Here is a 23,354-nt window from a genome sequence, read left to right on the forward strand (position 1 = left end):
AGAAGTCTAAGCCTCGGCTGTTGGCCAGAAGACCTCATTTGAGATAAGAGGAGGAAGATCTGTAGGGCTCAATCTAAGAGTGCCAAATCCCAGCTTCTTCACCCCCCAAAGTGGCTGTTTTCTAAGTCAATGATTTCACGTGAGTCAGGAGAAAAATGGATGGTAAGATTACAGATTCTTTCCTGGAAGAAAACCGATTCATAGCTAGCATTCTAGCTATGCTATTTAAAACATGCTATTGTTTTAAATACAATAGCTAAATGATCTGGTGTTAAACTCAGGCTGTGTTTGGACAGCCAGTGACTTCTCATTTACATCTTCTTATTTGTCCCTACCGGTGTATGTAAAATTCTTTTGGAAATGTGACAATCCAAATCAAGTTGTGGCTACAAGGCCTTCCTCAACACCATTGTTGGATGTAGCCTACATTCCACTGAGGCTCCGCAGAGGGAAGTTGCCCGTGGTACCGCATCCCGTGATGATGACTGGCTGGTCATTTGTGTTGTGTACAGGAACCCAGGTCCACGGAGGGCAGTGAGTACTTCGATAGCCACTCAGATGGACTGAATGCGGAAGTGCAGGGGCCTGCACAGACATCTGCCTCACTGTGGTCCGGAGGCTCGGCTCAGACCCTGCCTTACAGAAGCGAATCCACTCACGCGATCGGCAGCGATCCCCTCCGACAGAACATCTACGAGAATTTCATGCGGGAGCTGGAAATGAGCAGGAGCCACACGGAGTACGTGGAAGCATCCACGGAGACCGCAGAGTCCAGCAGCGAGTCCCTCAGCTCGCTGGAGCAGCTGGATCTGCTCTTTGAGAAGGAGCAGGGCGTGGTCCGGAAAGCCGGGTGGCTCTTCTTCAAACCCCTTGTCACCTTGCAGAAGGAGAGGAAACTGGAGCTGGTGGCCCGGAGGAAGTGGAAACAGTACTGGGTGACCCTGAAAGGTACGTGGGTCACAGCTCACCGGAGGTTTGTTCTTCCTCCAGCTGTGCCCTCACCTGGAAGTGCTGGTGGGGTCAGCATTGATGAGGAAGCATCGTGTGTCTAAGCATGTGTGTGCATGCATATGCATATGCAAATGCACGCAGCCTCCAGAGGACAGCGTCGGGTATCATTCATAGGTACCACCTGCCTCATTTTGAGATTTAGCCTCTCACTGGCTGAGAATTCTCCAGTGTGGCTAAACCACCTGTCCATTGAACCCCAACGTCCATCTGTCTCCACCTTCCCAGTGCTGGGATTATAAAGACGGTTAATTACTATGCCTGAGCATTTTTGTTTGTTTTAATGTGAATTCTGGGGATCAAATGCAAGGTAGGGATTCCCCCAGCCAAATGGGCATCAAAGGCTTATGCTTACAAAGCAAGAACTTTATGAACTGAGCCACTTCCCAGCCCTGACTCTAAAGATTGGGATCTACTGTCTCACAGGTCTACTGAAAACCTTACCAAGTTTGTTTAATAGTCAACAATTTATATGTGTTATTAAGTCTACAAAATTATGCTTTTTAAGTTAAAGAATTTTCTATGTCTATTTCTCCGCCATTCTCTGATACTTTGGGTGTATGTAGAATAAAACAAACCCTAAATCACTGCCCCCTATACTTCACTTAATTGTATTTTCCATTTTGCACATGCTCAGAACTCAAAAACAATGCCCTTCCTAGACGGAATGTTATCTAGAAGACTAGACTTGCACCGCCCCTTTTATTAACTCCGGAAGTCTAATTGTTACCACTACTGTTCAGCTGCTGCTTTATTTACTTGCTTGATGCTGGGGGGTTGGACCTGGGGCCTTGGACGTGCTCAGCATATGCTGAGAGACCATGCTATGATCTCAGCATGACCTCACTCCGTCCTTCTAACAGTCCCTCCTTCCTGGTATTCCATTCTCAGACCAGAAATAGGAGTTCGTCTTGCTGAGGTAAGAATGCCTCGCACAAGCATTGCTAAGTAACAGCGGTGATTGCTTTGCTCACTGTGGGCGTGCAGGTTGGAAGAATGCCATCTTGTGAGGCAGCGAGATGCCTCTGTGAACACGGCCCTGATCTGTGCAGGTGCAGACAGAAGGTTCAGCCTCAGCCTCTACAAGGCACCGAACAGGATGGCTCAGAAGTCACAATCAGATGTTCCCACCTGTTCTTCCATCAGGGAAGGGAGCAGAAAAAAAAAGAAAAAACGAATCACACATGTTTGCAGTAGGTGTGAACTGCCCCGTGTGCCTCCCTCACAGTACCCCTGCTTGGCTTTCTTGTGCTCGCTAGTAATTTCTGAATCCCTTCCCCCACCCTTGCTGGGCAGGTTTCACATAACAGCCTATAAGGTCCTCTAGTAAGTTTCCCCAGTGGACCGTGCGCGCTGTGTGTGAGCCTCAGCACCCAATAGCTTCTCATGGTGGTTTAGGATCTTTCTGGTTTGTGATTGGCTGAGGAAATCATAGAACTGATCCAGCTGTCAATGTCCCAGGGAATCAGGCAAATTTACAAAGTTGGCATAGAGGATTGGATCCCGCAAAAAGTTTGAAGGGACAAGAAAATAAAGCCTCCGCTGCCTCTAGACGTGTTATGAAATGGCGTGGAAATATTCTGTAAGTGGAGAAGGTTTAAGGGTTTGATTTGCAGGCCATGGGGAATATGTTCCCAGGGTGACAGAGCGGAAGTAAAAGTAAACATGCCGTCAAAGGAGGCAGTCCCCTTCCCTTTCTCTGGTGACAGACTTCCCAGGAAAGTAGAACAGGTCTGTAGTACCAGGCATGAAATCCTTCCTGTGGAGCAGGCATCCAGTCCAGTCCACAGCGTTGGCTCCCTGCCAAGGCCTTCAGGTCTCCACCTCTGTCCTCTGGGGAATTCCTGTGTTAAGGTCAACTTTCTTGGCTTCAAGACTGTAAATTATAATGTTGGAACTAATGTATCTGGGTTAATCTCATTTGAAAACAGAGAGAGGTGTGTACGTATGTACACATTTCAGTACCATTTGGAAATTATTCTTGAAGCAATCATGTGGATGTTTTTGGAAATGATTTTCTGTAGATAGGGATTATGGCCGAGAACCATCTTATGACCTGCTGTCGCTGATGCATGGTGTGCTAAGCAGACAAAGATTCGAGTTTGGAAGATAGAGCATTTAACAGGTACCACCTGCCTTTTCCAATGAGCAGGTTTTCATGCAGTTCACAGGGACATCCTAGGCTGAAGAGCTGTCAAGGTTACTACAGTGTCTCTCAAAGGGCACAGCCTTCCATGTGGCATCAGGATAAGGGCCCATCAGAATGGATTTTGGATGCTGTGAACTCTGCCCCAAGTTGAGCCCCCAACAGGGAGTGGAGGGGCAGTGCGAATTGAGGCTCTCAAAGAGCAGGTGGATTTGAGGGGAAGCCTAGATTAACTGCTTGGTTTCCACTGTGGGATTTCTTTTATTTCCTATTTTATTCTTATTCTTCTACTGCCAGTCAGGTTTGTTCTCTTCTATGCAACTATGGCCAGGGGAGTGTCTACTTAATCCCACTAGGAGCTGCTAGGCATGGGGTAGGGCTGATGCGGCACCACAAGGGTGGGTTGAATGAGGAAGGTTTCCTGGACATGAGGTGGCTCCTTTCTGTCAACTCCAGGGCCATCTTCAAGGTATGGAACCCCTTCAGTTACGAATCAGTACAACCGGGGTAAGGCTGATTCCTGTACCAGCCTGTGATGCTGTGTCTTGGACCAGTTTTACATTGGAATGTCCCCAACGGCACATTTCTGGGATTGAGGTGTTTGGTGACCTCTTTTGGTCTTTGCTCAGGTTTTGGATTCATTTTTTTCTTTAGATAAATTGATTGAAATCATGGCTGCCGGTATACAACATCAGGTAAACTGGAAAGGAACAATGAACCCATGGGAGGAATTTTGTCTTGGGTGCAACTGGCGTGTAGATTCATCCCCTTTATTCTGAGCTTCAGACCAGGGTGTTGTGCATATATAAAGACAGATGGGCCTTTCTCAAAGGGAAAAGGAATGGGCTTGTGTTCATGGCCATCCTTGTCTGGGGAGAGGTGGGTTTAGACAAGCAGCTCTGGCTGTAAACTTTTGTCCCCTCTTGCCTTTGGTATTTGATTATGTCCACCTTCCTAAAGTTTGGACAAAGCTTTACTTGTGTTGAGGAGAGACTGCTCATCACTCTTGAGGTGGTGACATGCTATGACAGGGATAGAGCACCTGTTCAGGAGGCTGCACTTGGGCAAGCCTCTTTCCCCCCGGCTCTCTGCTACAGTGTTGGTTCATGTTAAGGCTTGAGAAAGCAGTGAACCTGGAAGGCAGTGTGAGTGTGTAAGCTCATGTGTGTGAGTGGAGATAGACAAGGTAGGCCTTGACATGCTAGTCAACCACACAGCACATGCTAGCCTAGCACACACTCAGCCTATGAGGTCATCTCCAAAACACCTTAACTTGAATGAGGACAGAACACAGGGGTGGACCCTGCTCACTCTGTGCTGGAAGAAGATGGGCTGAGGGCTTCCCACTGTTGATGGGAAGGGCATGCATCCACGGGGACCGTGTTACTGATGTTTGAGTGTCGGTGCTTGGCGAGTTAAATAATGCTTGAACTATTTCACTGGGGCTAGGGAGATGGCTCAGTCAGTAAAACCTTCTAAACAAACAGGAGGACCTGAGTTTGATGCTTAAAACTCATCTTTTATAAAACGGATGCAGTGGCATATGCTTGTAATCCCAGTGTAGTGTAGTGTGTAGTGAGAATTTTGGTTTCTTTAAAAACCCAGTTATGTTATATGAACCTATTTTTGCTTTAATCCCAGATGTGGGATATGGGGCTGTTTCAGATTGTCCGCAGGAGCTGACTATTTGCCCTGCGTGTGCTCTAGGAGGGGCATGATCTTTGTCAGCTGCAGGTAGTTTAATTCTGAGAACTCGCGAGCAGGTATAAATGGGAGAGGCCCAGGAGGTCTGGCGGTGGCTGCTTCCCGTTACTGCCTCCTACTGCTGCCTTTATTATTACTGGTTGGCTGGACTGCTGGATATCCTGATGACAAAGATTAGACTTGGCCCAAAGAACTATGTCCCTAATCTGCAGGAACTTGTTGGCTGAAAGAGGTTTTTCCATCTAATCTTGTTTTGTCTCCTATCTAGTGTTGGGGTTTGGAAGGGATTAAGGTAGAAATAAGGGCTGAGAGAAATATCAGAACCCAATAAAAACAGATAAAAAGATTTGCCAACACTCCAGACTAGGCAAATAAGAGAAGTAAAAGAACTGAGGAAGCCTGACTCAATGAGCAGGGTGTGGATAGTGTCTTAAGACATGAAGTCGACCTGTGAGCTTCACATGCTAGTGCTCATATATGAGTGCATACATGCAGACACAGACTTTTCTTGGGTGAAGGTTTGAAGTAGCCTTAACTGGACAACATACTCCTGTGCTTCTTAGAATCAATGGTTGGCTTAATGCCTATGTCTCATTATAAAACTGAAGCTGCGCCTTTGACCTGTAATTCTTTATTAGCTTATCAAGGAGAATACAACATTGAAATCACAGGTACCGACATTTTTAGAGTAATACTTAGAATTAAGTCATAGTTCATTTTCTAGCTTGTGAGATACATGAAGTTGCTTGGTAAATATTTGAAGGGTCAGCTGGATATTTTCCTATACATGGCCAAGTTCAGGAGATATTTCCAGTTTCCTAGACTGTGACCTATAAGTGTACCGACCACACGTGGGATTATTTTCAGCCCACCACATTCAATAAATCCATTTGAAATAACCCAGTCATGTACTTGAGATTGAGGATGCCGAGAGTCCAGGACCTAAGTTCAAATCTCCGCTCCACTGTCGTCTTGCCTGGGGCAATCACACATGTGACTCCATCCTCAAATTTCTTATTGGTAGATGGGAGTATGTCACTTTGACAACCTTGTAGGACAGCTGTGTGGAGAGAGTACGGGGGAGTCAGGTGGAGGTACACTCAATTGTTATTGATCAGTGAAACCATGCTGATCATGTCATCTAGTTTTGGTTCTGCTCCTGTGATTTTAACTAGGCATGTTGTACATGCCAGGGTTTCCTTGTTTAAACACTAGCCTCCTGCAGGTGTGTGGGGACATTTTGGGATTGTGTCATTTACCCATCACACCTTTTCTACACTCTCTGGTATTGTGGCAGGGACACCATTCTGCTTTTGTCTTTTCTAGGCTGTACTCTACTGTTTTATGAGACCTATGGAAAGAATTCCACGGACCAGAATAGTGCCCCACGGTGCGCCCTCTTTGCAGAGGACAGCATCGTGCAGTCTGTTCCAGAGCATCCCAAGAAGGAGCACGTGTTCTGCCTGAGTAACTCCTGTGGGGACGTCTACCTATTCCAGGTACACTGCTGCTCCGCCGATGGAGGGGTGTGAGGTGATGGTGCGTGAATGATTGACATGAGACCGAACAGAGTTGAACAGAAAAACACTGGCATGAATTCAATGGCTGCCCCATTAAGCTTTGGGTTTGAGTGTGGGCATGGGACAGTGGCTTCTCATAATCACCAGTGCCAGAATTACGGCTGTTTCTATAACAGGCATTTGTCTGGTGCTTGTAAAGTCTAAAGCTACTCCCTTTCATAGCCATAGCCAGGACAAAGGAAATACTGTGTTCTGTGCTCTGTGTTAACACATGACCTAGAGAGGGTAATGGCTGAGAGGTCCGTCCAGCACAGAGATCTGTTAAAGAAAGCCTATGACCAGGGGCACTTCAGCTGCTCACAGGAATCCCTAGTGAATGACAATGACGCTTTGCAGGTGGACAAGTGTGGAGTGGCAGCTGCCTTTGGATAGTAATACCCAGGATATCCGCCATTAGGATGTCTATCAACTGCATAGAAATGCCTAGCGTGGTGCTGAGTCTGGCAGACTGATTGACTTCTGCTGTGTGTGTCTTCTTGGAACACTTAGCCAACTTCTTGACACTTTGGACTTTGAACAGGAAGGTTTCTAAGGGTGCACACAAGCCAGGCATGGAGTCACTCACATCTGTAATCCCAGCCCTTGGGAGGTGGAGGCAGGAGGATGACTGTGAGTTCAAGATTATCCTAGGCTACATAGTGAATTCCGGCATCACCTGATCTATACAGAGAGACTCTATGTTGAAAAACTGACACCGTTACAACAACTAAAAGAACATACAGGATTGCTTTTAACGTGAATGTAATACATATGACATAATATCACCGTGGTGGATAGACCCTTGTTTTCCAACACTAACTGTGGGCTGGATTTGTTCCTGTCTTTCTGGTTGCCACACTAAGGTTTCTGCCTTACTTTTATTTCTGCAATGAAACTCAGTCAAGGGCTGAGAAGGAAGCCAATGCTCACACAGTTGTTAGTGCTCAGCTAGTTTTCTCTACTCTTACACAGTCTACGACACAAAGACATGGAACAGAGCTCCCCGCTTTCAGTGTGGCCTTTTCATATCAATTAAAGAAGTCAAGACTGCCCCCCCACCCCAGACATGCCCACAGGCCAGACTCATCTACACAGTGCCTCCCGCAGAGACTTGCTGGGAGACCCTAGGCTGTACCAAGCTAGCAGTTAGAACCAGCCAGCAGAGACTCTTTGAACCTGAACTGGGTGTTTACATCTGAGAAACTAAACCTTTTGTATGGTTTTGCTTTTTGGTTTTGTGGTGGTGAATAGAAGACCCCTTGGGTTTGACACGTCAAAGCTTACTCTTCCATTTTGGAGAGAGCTCTTCTGTTCAAATACTCTCAAACCGGTTCCCCTGTCATCCCATGCCTAGGCCACCAGCCAGACGGACCTGGAGAACTGGGTCACCGCCATACACTCGGCCTGTGCGTCCCTCTTTGCAAAGAAGCACGGGAAAGAGGACACCGTGCGGCTGCTGAAGAGCCAGACCAGAGGCCTGCTTCAGAAGATCGACATGGACAGCAAGATGAAGAAGATGGCGGAGTTGCAACTGTCGGCGGTGAGCGACCCCAAGAACAGGAAGGCCATCGAGAACCAGGTACCGAGGACTGTATGTCACCCGATAGCCACCTACACACACACACACACACACTCCTGTGACTCAGCTTCCCCTTCCCAATTCTTCTTCATGACTTATAGTCTCCATTCTGAAATACTGATATTTCTTTTTTTTTTAAAGATTTACTTGTTTGTTTGTTTGTTTAATGTATATGAGTACACTATAGCTGTACTGATGGTTGTGAGCCATCACGTGGTTGCTGGGAATTTGAATTCAGGACCTCTGTTCCCTCTGGTTGACCTCACTCACTCTTGTCACCCCCACCTCCCTCCCTTCTGGCTCTGGTCGCCCCCCTCCCGCTCGCTCTGGCTTAAAGATTTATTTATTGTTATATCTAAGGACACTCTAGCAGTCTTCAGGCGCACCAAAAGAGGACGTCAGATTTCACTACGGATGGTTGTGAGCCACCGTGTGGTTGCTGGGATTTGAACTCAGGACCTCCAGAAGAGCAGTCTTAACCACTGACCCATCTCTCTAGCCCCATACTGATATTTCTAAGAGATGCATCTGACTTGAACACACGGAATTAATTATGAAATAGTAATCTTATTTCTAAGAAGTATATAATCTAGTTCAAAAGCAAGTCTGGTAAACATGACACTAAAGAACCTTCTAGAATTGGCTAAATGAGGTGGCACCTGGGGTAGCCATCAAATGCTGTGAGAAGCCACAGGGTTGAGGTTGGACTGGGAACTTGAGGAAAAGATGAGTTTCTGGAAGGAGGTGGCCTTAAGACATTGCTGAGTTATGCGATTGTGTAGGGGGGTGGTTCTGGGTAGGAAGGAGGACAGGGGCCATTTGGTTTAGGGTAGAAGTAGCAAGAGAGGTGGCTTGGGGTCCCTGTGCACACTAGTCTAGAAGTGCCAAGTTATATGCATGATAAGCACTTGACACTTAGCTGGGATCAGGGCTGGTGCAGTGTAACAAAACATAAACAAAGTGGTTTCTGGACAATAGAGTGTTATTGTTCATGCATCTGGAATCTGAAAGGCCTTCATCTAGTCATGGGCGCATTGCATGCTGGGTGGGGCCAGCTTCCCTTGGGTATAGATGGTGTGTCTTCTTGACTGTCTTACATGCTGGAAGAAGTGAAGGAACTCTCTGAGTTCTCTCGATAAGCACACTGATCTTACACATGAGTGCTCTGCCGCATGACCTATTTAGCGCCCAGAAAGTGCCACTCCCCAATTCTTGTGAATCAGGACTCTGGCATGGAGACTTGGGGGAGACACACAGTTCAGGCCATTTCAATCTTGACGATAAGGCTGGGGGGGGGGTGTCGATTATTTGATCCTCTGGTTGTGAGTTGGATTTTAAATGCCCCCACATGTGTTAAAGGCTAGATCTCCTTTTAGCGGTGCACATAGGAGGGACCTTACATCACAAGAACTGTGGCATCATGGGCAGATTAAGTAGTAAAAGTAGTAAAACCATTAGGACTGGGCCTTAGTTGGAAGACATGATAAATGAGGGCCTGCCTTGTCTGTCTGTCTGTCTGTCTGTCTGTCTCTTCCTTTCCCTCTCCTGCTCCCTTCCCCTCTCTGCTTCTCAACCACCATGAGGTGAATGGCTTTGCTCTGTCTTGTGCAGTCCACCATGGTCTGCCTCTCCACGGGCCAGAAGACATAGCCAGGTGACCACACACTGAAATCTCAGAACCTGTGAGCCATGTTCTCTTTGCTCCCCTATGTTGATTTTCCCAGGTGTTCTCACAGTGATGGAGGCCTGACTACATTGTCTGTATTGAAGGTTGGAAGTGGGGGGACAGCCTGACTTGGGAAAGCAGAGCAAGTAAGGGCATAGGGTTCTGACCAGCACACAGGTGCTCCTACCTGGAGCACAGCTTGAGGTCTGGTGCTCCTTCCTTGAGGTCTCTCATGTCTCTGTCCTGTTTTTATCTGGGAAGACTCACCCAGCCGATAGGATAGGGGAACAGAACCATCAGTCTCATATTCCAGCACACACAGGCAGTTTCCAGGAGAAAGTCGCAAGAGCTGTCTCAATCATGGGAAAGAGATACAAAGATGTCCCAGGAAGAGGTGTACCGGTGGTCATGTCTGCATGTCTCTTGGGCTTCTTCATGCATTGCATGATAATAACTATAATCTGCTATCTCTAGCTTAGAATGATTTTTTTAAAATGAGGTATGAGGATTGCTTGTGAGCTCTAGGCTAGCCTGAGCTACAGTGAAACCTGCCTCAAACAAAGAAACAAACAAACAAAAGGAAGAGAGAAAAATGTTTACCTTAGGAACAGTATGCATGTGCCCAAAAAGAGTCCCTAGATAATATATTTTAAAAAAAGATTTATTTACTTATTTAATTTATGAGTACACTGTCACTTTCTTTAAACACACTAGAAGAAGGCATCAGATCCTGGTTGTGAGCCACCATGCAGTTGCTGGGAATTGAACTCATGACCTCTGGGTGAGCTGTCAGTGCTCCTAACCACCACTGAACCATCTTTCCAGGCCCACTAGGTATTTCTTTAAAGCATTCCTTTACTTAATTAAATGTCTTGGCATATTTGATTAATAACTAAATCTACAGTGTTACTGGGTGTATTTTAGGGCTCTTCTTAGGTTAATAATTTTCTTGATAATTTGTTTTCATTTTTCTCTTGCTTTCCATAGTTTCATGCAGGGCCTCTTGAGCACACATAGCTTTTGAACACTAATTTGGTCCAGAATCTGTCCTTAATCCTTCTGCTTCCCTGAACACTCACATACACACACTTACACATACACATGGACATACACACACTCACACATAGTCTCACACACATACTCACATGCTCATATATACTCACATAGAGACACACATACTTACTTAAATATACTCACACACACTCTCACACATTCCTATATAGACTCACATAAAATACACACACAGACACATACACTCACACTCTCACACATTCATATATACACTCACAGATACACAGACACACTCACACACACACACACAGTCACAGGCAGTCACAGTCACACACACTCTTACAAGTTCATATATACACTCACATACAGATACACACACAGACATACACACACACATACTCCACATACTTCGTCACATGTCAGTAGTTATCTATGGTGTGCAGAGTGTGACTTTGTCCAGGGGCCATCGTGAGTGGGAGCTGGGGGGATAATTGATAGCCTGGGATGTTCTCTGTTCCTCGTCCTGCCTGTGGTCTTGGAGGCACAGCCACAGCTTGCCTATTATGGGTTGTGAAGTCCAGTGTCACTGAGTTTGTAAATCTCATACGATCTGTGTTGGGGCAAAGCTCGGCGTTTGCTCTTCCTGCTCTCTTAAGATTAGCTCCAGGACTAGATTGATTGCTCTGGAAGGCGGATGCCCAGGTTAGAGTTCTGGTCTTTAACATGTGAGGAGAGAAAGGGGACATTTGGCAACATTGAGAAGGTTCTGGTTCTCTCTCTCTCTCTCTCTCTCTCTCTCTCTCTCTTCCTCTCCCTACTCCCACTGTGTGTGTGTGTGTGTGTGTGTGTGTGTGTGTATCTTTCTTTCTGGGTCTCTTTGTAGCCAGAGAATCCTAAACAAATGCTTTTTTAAATATTTAAATTTAAGCTAGAGAGAGAGGGATCAGTGGTTAAGAGCACTGTCTGCTCCTTCCATAGAACTTGGGTTTAATTCCCAGCTCCCACATCTGTGACTCTAGATCCAGGGAATCTGATACCCCCATCTGGCCTCTGCCGGCACTGCACATGTGTGGCACATAGACACGTAGACATGGAGAAAAAAATTCATAAACATAAAGTAAAAAAAAATGAATAAAAGATGGTAGAGGAGAGTGTATATATGTGAGTGTGTATGTGTGTGTGAGTATAAATACATTCAACACACACACATACACACTCACATACACTACCATCTTTTATTCATTCATATGCCTACATTGCAAATGACTGGCCACCCTGGGCAACTTAGCTAGACCCTGCCACAAAGGCATGAAGTCATACTGCTGTTGGAGCTTAAGTGTGGAGCATTTGTGTTCACATGCAAAGGTGCAGGGGTGAGGTCCTTCAGGCCCATTGCCCACTCTTTGACTGGGTCATATTAGTCATTTTGAGTATACCTTTCTGATGCTACCAGCTCTTTACTCTGGCTTTAGCTCACCCCTGCTCCCAGCTCTAATCTCCCCCTGCATTGTCCATCCTCCTCCACCCCCTACCTCACAGTGCTCCTTGGGTTCCCGGGAAGAAACTCTTTGAGTTAAGCATCAGAGATTCCGCTTTCATGTCATGTTATCATGCTGGAAAAAAAAATTTTTAAGGCCATAATGTAGTTACCTTTCCCCAAAGGGTCCTGTGTTGTGTAGCAGGAGTCATATCTACTGGGCTCACTCTTCCCAACTCAACTGTCAGGAAGTTGTAGAGGGGGCCATTGGCTCTCATTTGCTGGACCTGAAGGCTAAGAAAAGCACATGTGTTCTGGGCATGCATTGGCATCCAAAGGGCACCTATTATGATTTTCCAGGTTCTTGTGCCTCAAAGACTAGGTACCAGACAGATATGTATAGAGGTAGAGATAGATGCAGTCCATTAAGGATGGGAAGACCACTCCTGAGAATGCCGGCCACTCAGAGAGAGTGTTCACCCAGGAGAGGCGTGCCTTTATGTGTTGTTCACACTGTGCCTGCCTCCTGTCCCACTCTTCTCAAACGTGTTGTGTCCCTCACACACATTCTCTGGTGTAGGAGGTTCTAGTCTTCTGTCAACTGGCTTGATTTATGTCTTTCCCCTTGGCACATCTTTCTCCAGGTCTTTCTCTCCTAGGCTTGCAATTGCTTTTAAGTGTCCAAGTAGGAACAGATTGTGCCAATACACAGTTATCCATGGGCTTGGACCAAGGAGGCCCCAGCACCTGTGCATCTTCCATGTGTTCTGCAAACCAACTCCCCCACCCCCATTGACAAGTCCACCTTGTGAAAGAGGGTTCTAGCTCACTGCCATTCGGAGGTCACAGCTGGGCTTGTCCCAGAGACTCCAGAAACTTCCCATCTAGCCACATAAGGCCAAATCCCACAGTGTAGATGACATCATGCAAGATAGATACAGTCTCTGGAACCGGATCTCTTTGAAGTGGATGGGTGGAAAATAGGGTCGTCAACACCCTTTTCTAATTAGAAAGACGCTGTCACAGCAACAATGGCTGTTTCATGCTGCTGCGGAGGTCACAAGCTTTGCTTAAAATAAACCTCGCTGCAGTCCTGTCCTCTGGCCCCTGGGCTATTTCGCGGGGCAGATGATGCAACGTTCGTTCATTTGAGCGTGTCCAATACGCACCAGACCCCTCTGTGCGTTCACATGGGGAGTGCCTTTGAAGTCTCGAGGGAGGAAGCATTGTAAATTAAGCCCAGTTAGTACTTTGTTTTCCTTTCCGTTTATTAGCTCAAAACATAAATGAGGACAAAAGGTTCACCAGCCCTGGGCAGTCCTGGCATCCTCCTAGATGACTTTACTACACCCCCACCCCATGCCAGCCTGCCTCATTGTGGGCCCTTTTCAGGGACCAGGGGTCTGCCCACTGAAGAGTGAGCAGGAAAGGGGAGTGCAAGTATGATACCAGGGCTGCTATGGTGTCTGGAGAATGCTCCTCACCCCCAAGTGGGGCCACATCCATCACCCCAGCCTGGGCATCCTTTTATATATTTACTTAAAGGTTTAAGACGATAAAGAGGATGCATTGTGTTTAGGCATTTGGGAACCATGGTGAGGGGGCAGTGTGTGGATGCAGCCTTTGAAGGGTGACATGATGTGGGGGCAGGGCGCGATTTGTGGACACTGGAGAAGAGTTGTGGAGGGGCTCGGGGACAAGGCTGGTTGATAGAGGTGGGATGCACAGATATGAGCTTTCTTTAGTGGTCAGTAGGGAGATCGTGGGAGTGTGTTGGGCAGTAGAACAAATGTAGTCCAATCCAGTGATCTTCTACACAGTACCCACTGTAGGCTAGGCATGTGTGTACCCTGGGAGACACCGTGTCCTCAGAGTATCCTCCATCTGGAACCATGACAGGACTGGGCCTGTAATGTCAACACAAGAGGATAACACTAGAGCTATAGTTTCATGGTGCGAGGCCAAGGTCCTGGATAGGCTTGGGAGACTTTTGGAGGAGGGACCATTTGAATTGCTTCTTAGAAAGGAGGCTTTAACTAGAAGAGGGGCAGAGAAAGGGGTCCTAGGTAGGGTGATATATTTTCACACGACCAACAGTGTTCCTGTGTAACCGACATATCCAGTCACAAGGTTTCCTGGTTTCAAAGCCCCTTGGCATTTCCATGGCATTGAGCATGGACCGCTGTCCACTCTGGCCTTCGTCCTCAACCCTTCTTGGCCGTGTTCTCTTAGGCTGTTTCCCAGCTCCTATCCTTTCTGGGGACTCACAGGCAGAGAGAACTCCACATGGTGCACACTTGCAAGCTACCTCTGGTCACCTGGTCGCTCTGCACATCTCATTTCTCGTGAAGGCCTGTGTCTACCTCCCCCAAGATTCTCCTCACACAGGTTCCGTCTAGGATGTCACAGGGCTCTCGGCTCTGTCTTTTGTCCTTGCTTAGCACACTGTTTGCCAGTTGTGTCTTGGGGCTCCACTCCCCCCCCCTGCTGTAGAACATAGCTCTTAACGGACCCTATTTCTTACATCTTTGGTTATTTTCTGGACATGGCGAGTGGTTAGACATCTGTGTGATGTTTTGTGTACTTCCCTTGTTGCTGTGACAAAACGCTGTGCTCAGCCCGTGGAATGGCGCCTCCCACATTTAGGATGGGCCTTTCTGATCCGGTTATTCTCATGTGGATAACCCCTTAAAGTTGTGTTCAGAGCACGTCTCCTGGGAGATTCTAGATGCTGTCAAGTTGAAAATCAGCATCAACTGGCCCCTTCCGAGAGTCAGGAGTCTTTTCTTCTAATTGTAGAAAACCCTTCTCCTAATTGTAGAAACCCCCCCTCTTCTCTAAGTCATCCCCTTTCCTTCCGTTCTCCCTCCTATGCTTTCTTCTCTCCTAGTTTCCTCTCTAGTAGTCTCAGAGTCCTCTGCAAGCCATGGTCATATTTGATTTTCTGATTCCTCTACCCAGTAGGGATGGGCAGATTGCATCCATTTGAAGGATGAGGCAGACCTTTAGGTGGGTAAGGTTTCTAATGGTTCACAGCTGGTGGTAAGCAGCAGAACCAGGAACAGACCCAGATCTGCTCTGGAGTGCTTGCTAGCGCTCCGTGGGATTTCAGGAAGGTATGCGATGCTTTGCTTGCTGACTAAATGTGGGGTGTATGACTTTGGATAAATGTGTGGTCAATCCTTACTTCCCTTAACGTGGGGTTTCCATTTTGATTTGAAGGAAACTTTCTTGGCTGTAAAAACGGGTGACTTATCTCCAAGGAGGCAAAGCAAACCTAGCCAGCTGCTGAAGCAGGACTTGCTGTTCTAGCCTCTAGTCAACGTCGGTAGACCGTTGTCACTGGTTGGGGTCTTTAGTGAACCTAGGTCTCCATGTTTGCAAAGCATAGAGTGGCTGTTTTGAAAAGTCACTCCACCTAAAAAGGAAAAAGTGAACTGTCTTTTTGGCCAAACCTACGAATGGTTTGCAACTAGATGAGTAAATGGGATAAAATACTTTTCTCCGAGGGTTGGGTGCTGGGGGAATGCTGCCGTCTGTCTTTGAATGCATCACATGCTCTTTTGCGTCATCGTGATTTTTATCATCCAGCCTCATCCCCCCCCACACACACACCCCTTTCACAGTTCTCTGGGACATCTCCGGGCGCTTGTTCACTGAGCACTGCTAGATTACCAATAAAGTGGAAATTCATCATTGAGCTTATGCCGCCGGTGCTCAGATCTGGGAGTTTCCTGTGGCATTTCATCATTGAACATTTCCTGTGTGGGGCTGGTGATATGGCTTTAATAGATGTAGCCTAGGGACCTGCGTCTGGTCTTGGGTACCCATGTGGAGGTGGAAGAAGAGAAGCTTCCAAAAGTTGTCTCTGACCTCCACATACGCAGCGTAGAGCACACACACACACACACACACACACACACACACACGCGCGCGCGCTATCGCTTTTATAGTAAAGGGTAATGAGTGTGTCATTAAAGTGCCCCCAACTATTGTACATCCATGTCATTGCTCTGTCATGTTATGTGCCCCACTAAAGAAGTGCTCATTTGTAAAGCAGGCTTTACACACACACACACACACACACACACACACCTTATTTTAAATCTTTGCTTTGGACTAGGGAAGATACTAGGTAGCTGAAGATGTCCGTAATTGACTGATCTTACCTAAATCATCTAAATGTTGGGGGTATAGCCATGCACCAGGATGCCCAACTTGTGACCCAGCCCCAGGGCTTTAGGAATGTGAGTATGTAAGTACTCTACCCACTGAGCTGCACTCCCAGAACTGAGCTGCACCCCAGAACCAAGCTGCACTCCCAGAACTGAGCTATACCCCAAGAACTAAGCTATATCCCTCAAACTGAGCTGCACCCCGAGAATTGAGCTGCACCCCCCCCCCAGAACTTGCACGGCATTTGTTTCATACAGAAAGTTTCATGTTGAACATCTAAGAGGGGGATGAAGAGAACTTAAGAGGAAGTCTGGAGAACACCCCAAATCTGTAATTTTTGGAAAAGACTGGATACGGAATGGTGTTTAGTGCTGGAAATCTTTGTAATGCTTGTTTATTCAGAATGGATGACTGACATGGGGAATTTTGTCTGTTTCTTTGTGGATGCTGAATAACATGGCCAATAGGAGATGCCATTGCTGTTGAGGAAATCTGTCGCCCTTGGTAGAGTCCAGTGCCCAGTGGTCTCTACCTCCACTGGGAGGCCATGAGGAGGTGGCCACCACGCCCTGCAGAATGCCAGCTTCCTGCCCTGCTCTGAGCTTTACGTTATCAAATCCCCTGTGCCTCTCACGCTGCCTGTTGATCTGCATGCAAATAGAGGTCACATTTTATAGAAACTTATGGTTGTGATGTGTTGGGAAGACAGGAGAGAGGTCCCTAGACAAATACCATTTGGTGGCATTTCTTGGTCAATTCATGACTGACTCCTTTTTCTGAAGAAATACATGGCAGCTTCTGCCGGGTGAATATCTGTAGCTGATTTAATTGTTTTCAGATGTACAGGTAGTTATTTTCCCAGACACTGAATAGCGAATGCTAAATGTCTGTCCTGTCTCTGCAGTACACTTGCTTGTCATTGTTTTGGGACGGCAGGTCCCCGCCACCACACATGATGTGTTGTCTGTGCATAGCTCATCCAGTAGGGCAGTGGCTCTCAGCCTCCCTAATGCTGGGACCCTTTAATTCAGTTCCTCACATTGGGGTGACCCTTGACCAGAATATTATTTCATTGCTACTTCATAACTGTAATTTTGTTACTGTTGGGAATAATAACGTAAATATCTGATGTGCAGGGTATCTGATATGTGACCCCCAGGAGAGGATCTAGGGTTGTAAATGGGAAGAGACATGTAACAGGGAAACATGTGTTTCACTTTACATTGCATGGTGAGTCAGCACTGTAGCTCTGTAACTGTCATGCACTTTGGCATGTGTAACAGCTGGTTTTGTGTCAACTTGACACAGGCTGGAGTTATCACAGAGAAAGGAGCTTCAGCTGGGGAAGTGCCTCCATGAGATCCAGCTGTGGGGCAGTTTCCCAATTAGTGATCAAGGGGGGAAGGCCCCTTGTGAGTGGTGCCATCCCTGGGCTGGTAGTCTTGGGTTCTATAAGAGAGCAGGCTGAGCAAGCCCGGGGAAGCAAGCCAGTAAGGAACATCCCTCCATGGCCTCTGCATCAGCTCCTGCTTCCTGACCTGCTTGAGTGCCAGTCCTGACTTCCTTTGGTGATGAACAACAGTGTGGAAATGTAAGCTGAATAAACCCTTTCCTCCCCAACTTGTTTCTTGGTCATGATGTTTGTGCAGAAATAGAAACACTAAGACAGCATGTCACTCTGTTGGGACCCCCAGCTCGCCTTTGATCTTGGCTGTCCTAATGAAGTCCATTAGGACATATCCCAGTGTCCGTATGTGTAGGACCATGACCTAGTAAGTTCTAGTACGAGGGTGTTACATGTGGGGAACAGCAGATTGAAACCACACAGCTCCAGCTGCTGGTAATTTTTCCTAGAGGGCTGTGTATGGAATTGCGTTTGCAGTTTGAGCTGCACAGACTCGGAGCTAAGGTCGAAGTCACCTCTCTTCTCGCTGTTTAAGATCCGGCAATGGGAGCAGAATCTGGAAAAATTCCACATGGACCTGTTCCGCATGCGTTGCTATTTGGCAAGCTTACAAGGTGGGGAGTTACCAAATCCCAAGAGTCTCCTTGCTGCAACCAGCCGCCCCTCCAAGCTGGCCCTTGGCAGGCTGGGCGTCCTGTCTGTTTCATCTTTCCATGCTCTGGTAAGTTCCCCGGGAAGGGCTGGGTCAGTGGCTCGCACCTTTCCACAGCTGGCTAATGCCTCTGCTGGAAATTAACCTAGTGACTGACAAGGGTCACCAGAGGCTAGGTACTAGGGACCAGCAGAGGAGAGCGTGGTTTCCAGTTTCTCAGATGCTTATTCTAGCTGTTAGCTAGAAGTTAGTCCATATTCTTATCTGCCCGCCTATCCCTCCTCATACTCTTGGAAGGTGGGAATCCCTGGGGAGTGGCCTTATCTGGTAAAGAAGAAAAAGATGAATTAGATGTTGTTTAATCTGGGGCTGGGATGATAGTTTGGTGAGTAAAGTGGTGTCCTTAAAAGTGCAAAGACCTGGTTTCATCCCTAGAACCTATACTTGGGGAGCTCCTGGTAAGCAAGAACCTATCTTTACAAAACAGAAGAAGAAAAAAAAAGGGGGTGGGAGGAAGATGGAGTACTAGGGAGCTGGCTTGGTGCTTAGAGCAAGAAGAAAGGCGTTCTGATATGTATCCCTGCAAACACTGGGAGACCCTGGCTACTCACCTGTAATTCCAGCCTTTGGAAGGTGGAGACAGGATCCCTAGAACCCAGCAAGGTGGCGAGCCAGGTTAGTAATATCAGTGACTTCTGAGTTTGATCGATATCCCGTGTCTCAAAGAACAAAGTGGAAGAAGGATTGGGGAGGATTCCTGAAGTCAACTTCAGGCTTCCCCTAAACACTCGCATGCACATGTGTTCCTACACATATGAACATGCATATACACAGGCACAGTCATCATCATATATACATAAAAAGGAAAGAATGCACATGGCAGGTGGTGCCTGCGACGTGACCCTCAAAATTGACTTTTGGGGTCCACATGCACCTGCAGACGCCCGAACGCATATAGAAACACAATGTGTAGATGACGGTTGTTTGGTCTGTGGTGCTGGGAGCCCCATAGGTAGGGTCTGAACTTGCTTCTGGCTTCTTGCAACCGGCTCATCCTCAAGAGCTCAAAAATGGTTTTGCCCACTCTGCTGCCTGTCGTGGGCCCATCTGAATGCTGGCTTGTGCTATCTAGGTTAAGGCCTCTGTGGAGGCTGAGTTCTGTAACTAGGTAGCAGACACTGTCTGAACACACAGCCAGGCTGACGTCTCCACAGGGCAGAAACTTTGATGGGCTTTAAGATGTTTTTCAATTGTGTTTTCCATTAGGTATGTTCCAGAGACGACTCTGCTCTCAGGAAAAGAACACTTTCCCTTACCCAGAGGGGAAAGAACAAGAAAGGCATATTTTCTTCATTGAAAGGTCTGGACACCCTAGCAAGAAAAGGGAGGGAGAAGAGAGCTTCCATAACTCAGGTGAGTTCTTGACATGGGAGGAACAAGAGGCTGGGTGACAATTTTGACACCTCCATTTCTATTTGCATTTTTATTTACTTGTAAGTAGTAACTACTTGTTGGTTATAGGTAGTGGTTAACTATAGGCCATTGGCTAATATTGGACCTACATTTTCTAAATGGAACTGCTATAATCATGTTCTATATGTAAATATCAAGGTCAATTTTTATATTAATCAAGATAACTTCATGTAATTAAAACGACAAAGTGATAGATAACAGGATAACTTGCTTATTTTTAGAAGTACCATTTAGTTAATTAAATGAGCCAGGCTGTCTGCCTCAGCATATCTGCTAAATGTTCTCAACAAAAGATTTCTTGATAAACAAAAGCATTTGGTTGAACATTTTTTGTTTTAAAAAGACATGATGCCAGGACTTACACAGCTGAATGAAGTTGATTTATTAGGTATTCCTAGTTGAATGTTTCATGTTAGTATTCTGCAAAATTTGGAAGATAAGATTTACAAAAGTGAAAGAGAATGATTCTAGTCTTTTTTTTGGCTTCAAACAAACGTCTATTAACATATTGTCTTCCAATATTTATTCTAAGCACATTAATGACAGTTATAGATTGATTTTGTGGCTTTGCCAGCTCTGTTCTTCCTCTTCTGAAATGCATAATTAGAGAAAAAACCAATGTCAAGAAAATTTAAGATGACGTAAATACTGTAAAATATCACAGAAAAGTAAGTATGAAGCTATGGGAGGAAAGAGAGCAGATTTCTCTGCAGAGGGAAAGCTTCGTATTTGAATATTAGTACAGACTATGAAATGGAGATAAAATAAAATGTTATACAACTTCAGTCTTTAAACTACAAATGTGTAAATGCCAAGCAACACTGCAGAACCATCTCATTAGTCTTTTTTTCTTCCTCCTCTCTGTCAGATGTTTGATTCTAGCCACAGCCATGGATTTCTTGGAACTCAGCTACCTCAAAAGTCCACTAACTCCAACGAGGTAAACATGGTGGGACAGGGCAGCCATCTTGGCAGCCATCTTGTTTTGTGTTGACTAAGTTGAGCAATGCTGGTTTAGAATGTGAAGAAGATCCATTCTTCACATGGATGTGTTAAAAGACAAGTTTAGAATTAAAATGGCCCTACTAAGTAAGCTAAGAGGTATTCCCTGAATGCTAAGAATTTTTAGAGGCTTTTAAACTTACGACATTATCACCTTAAAATTAGTACCTTACCAGAGCTGCATCTTTGGCGTAAGCTTACCTGTTCCTCAGCAGTTCCTGACCCTCCTTTGAATATTAGTGAATATCTTGCTTCCTCCATGACCTTTAAGGCCTTCACACAGATGCTTCTCTAGACATCCTCAGTGGGGTTAAGCCATGTCTTCTCTAATCTCTAGGGTTGCTTCTGTTTCTGAGATTAGGAGTATGGTCAGGAGTAGGTGCTTATAGTTACATTTTATGCTTTCTCTAAACTCCTGTCCTTCTTGAAAAGCTGTGGTTCATTATTATTAGTTAGTTTCTCCAGCTTTTCTTCCACCAGATTGCTTTATCTTTAATTTTATTTCTAACAGACATCTGAACTACTTACTCATCAAAGGTAAAAGGTCAGTAGTGGGACTGGAGATATGGGGTTCAGAGGTTAAGAATATCTACTGTTGGGACTGGAGAGATGGTTCAGTGGTTAAGAGAACTGACTGCTCTTCCGAAGGTCCTGAGTTCAAATCCCAGCAACTACATGGTGGCTCACAACCACCCTTAATGAGATCTGATGCCCTTATCTGGGATGTCTGAAGACAGCTACAGTGTACTTACATATAATAAGTAAATCTTTTAAAAGAAAAAGAATATCTACTGTTCTTCAACAAGCTCCAAGTTCATTTTCTAGCACAGATGGTGGCTAACAACCACCTGTAACTCCAGTTCCAGGAGGATTTGATGTTCTCTTCAGAGGACACCAGGCACATGTGTGGTTTGCAGATATACATGCAGGCAAAACACCCTTGTATATAACATAATGAAATAACTTAAAAAACATTGATGCTGGAGTTGAAGAAATGGTTCAACATTTTCCAGAGTTTGTTGCTCCTCAGTGGACCTAGTTCAGTTCCCAGCACCCACAGGGCAGCTCACGACTGCCTATAACTTCAGCTCCAGGAGACCCTGATGCTCTCGTCAGACCTCCATGGGTACCTGCATACAATTGGCATGCACACAAACACACACACTCTCTCATACCAACATAAATTAAAAAAAAAATAAAATAAGAAAGCCCGATAAGGACCAGCATAAACAAACGTACTCCATCTTTGCCAAAACTACCCACTGTATTAATGGAAATAATTCAATAAGTTGGAAGTTTAGTCTGAAAAAAAAAAATCTGAGTCAGACACTGACAGTGGCTTTGGGAGGAAGTGGGGTACTCTCTGGTGATATAAAATAGTGTATGTGTTCTGCCTCCTTGTGAGGCTGGGTACCATCTCTTTAGTGTGCCATTGTTGTTGCTAAAATCATTCCTCCTGTATGGCAGCTCAGTCTCCGGAGCCGTGCCTTCTGTAGGATGAGTGTGAATGAGTTGGAGAGTTTATACAATTGTTTCTTCTCATCTGCAACCTCCCGGGACCATGGTGCCAAGAGCAGGTTGTGGGGTGGTGTGGCTTGAACCAGGAATCTCCTGTTTTGTGCTCTTTTTGCTGAAGTTCACGAGCCATGGGTAGACAGAAAAGCTTTGTCCAATTTTTCTTTTCTATAAAGGATGCTAAGTGACCACTGTTTTGTAAGGAATGCTGTGCATTCCCTGCCCCGAGGTCTCTGTATACTTACTTGCAGAGCTGATTCAGAACCCATGCCAGATCATACTGTTGTTGGGGAACTTGACATAATCCTGTGGTTAATTTCATCAAGATTTCTGTAGTCTTACTGTGTCCTGCCTTGTCTTATTAAGTCATGTGTGTGTGAATGTGAGTATGTATATGTGTGTGTGAGTGTGTGAATGTAAGAGTATGTGTGTGTGTTAGTGTGTGCTTGTGAGTGTGAGAGTATGTGAGTACTTGGATATGTGCATGATTGTATGAGTTTGTATATTTGAATGTGAGAGTATGAGTGTGTGCATGTGAGTGTGTGTGTGTAAGAGAGTGAATGTGTGTATAGGTATGAGAGTATATGCATATATTTGAGAGTGTGTATGTGAGTGTGAGAGTGTATGTGAGTTAGTTTGTGTTCGTGTGTATGAATATGCGTATGTGAATGTGAGAGTGTGTATGTGTTTATGTGCATGAACACAAACATGTGTGAGACTGTGTGTTGTTTTGAAGAGCTTTTCATCATCCTTGGCACTGTGCAGTGGAAGTGTTCCTGTGTATTCTAAGGCCATAGCTCATGTCAACATTAATGTGTTTGTTAATCATTTGTATTAGCTGTAGTCCTTCAATGGCTCAGACGTGCTGGCCTATGACAAAATCCCAGCGTTTTAAGATTGCATCTCTTTAAACATTGTGTAACAAAGGAAGTTCTTATTATAAAAGTTTAAAGAGTGAGATCACCAAAACATTATTAAGAC

The 23,354-nt window shown here is 45.8% G+C and overlaps 1 protein-coding gene across 1 annotated transcript in view; it reads left to right on the forward strand.

Annotated features, from left to right (window-relative positions):
* The window catches only part of Tiam2 (TIAM Rac1 associated GEF 2), a 206,307-nt gene that overhangs the window by 111,747 nt on the left and 71,206 nt on the right, over positions 1-23,354 (forward strand). The window contains exons 5-10 of the mRNA XM_052169691.1: positions 513-948; positions 6,185-6,357; positions 7,772-7,996; positions 18,267-18,452; positions 19,650-19,796; positions 20,725-20,796. Coding sequence (XP_052025651.1) covers positions 513-948; positions 6,185-6,357; positions 7,772-7,996; positions 18,267-18,452; positions 19,650-19,796; positions 20,725-20,796 — 1,239 coding nt within the window. The remainder of the gene's footprint in view (positions 1-512; positions 949-6,184; positions 6,358-7,771; positions 7,997-18,266; positions 18,453-19,649; positions 19,797-20,724; positions 20,797-23,354) is intronic.

This window comes from Apodemus sylvaticus, chromosome 23, assembly GCF_947179515.1.
Source record: "Apodemus sylvaticus chromosome 23, mApoSyl1.1, whole genome shotgun sequence".
Classification (NCBI taxonomy): domain Eukaryota; kingdom Metazoa; phylum Chordata; class Mammalia; order Rodentia; family Muridae; genus Apodemus; species Apodemus sylvaticus.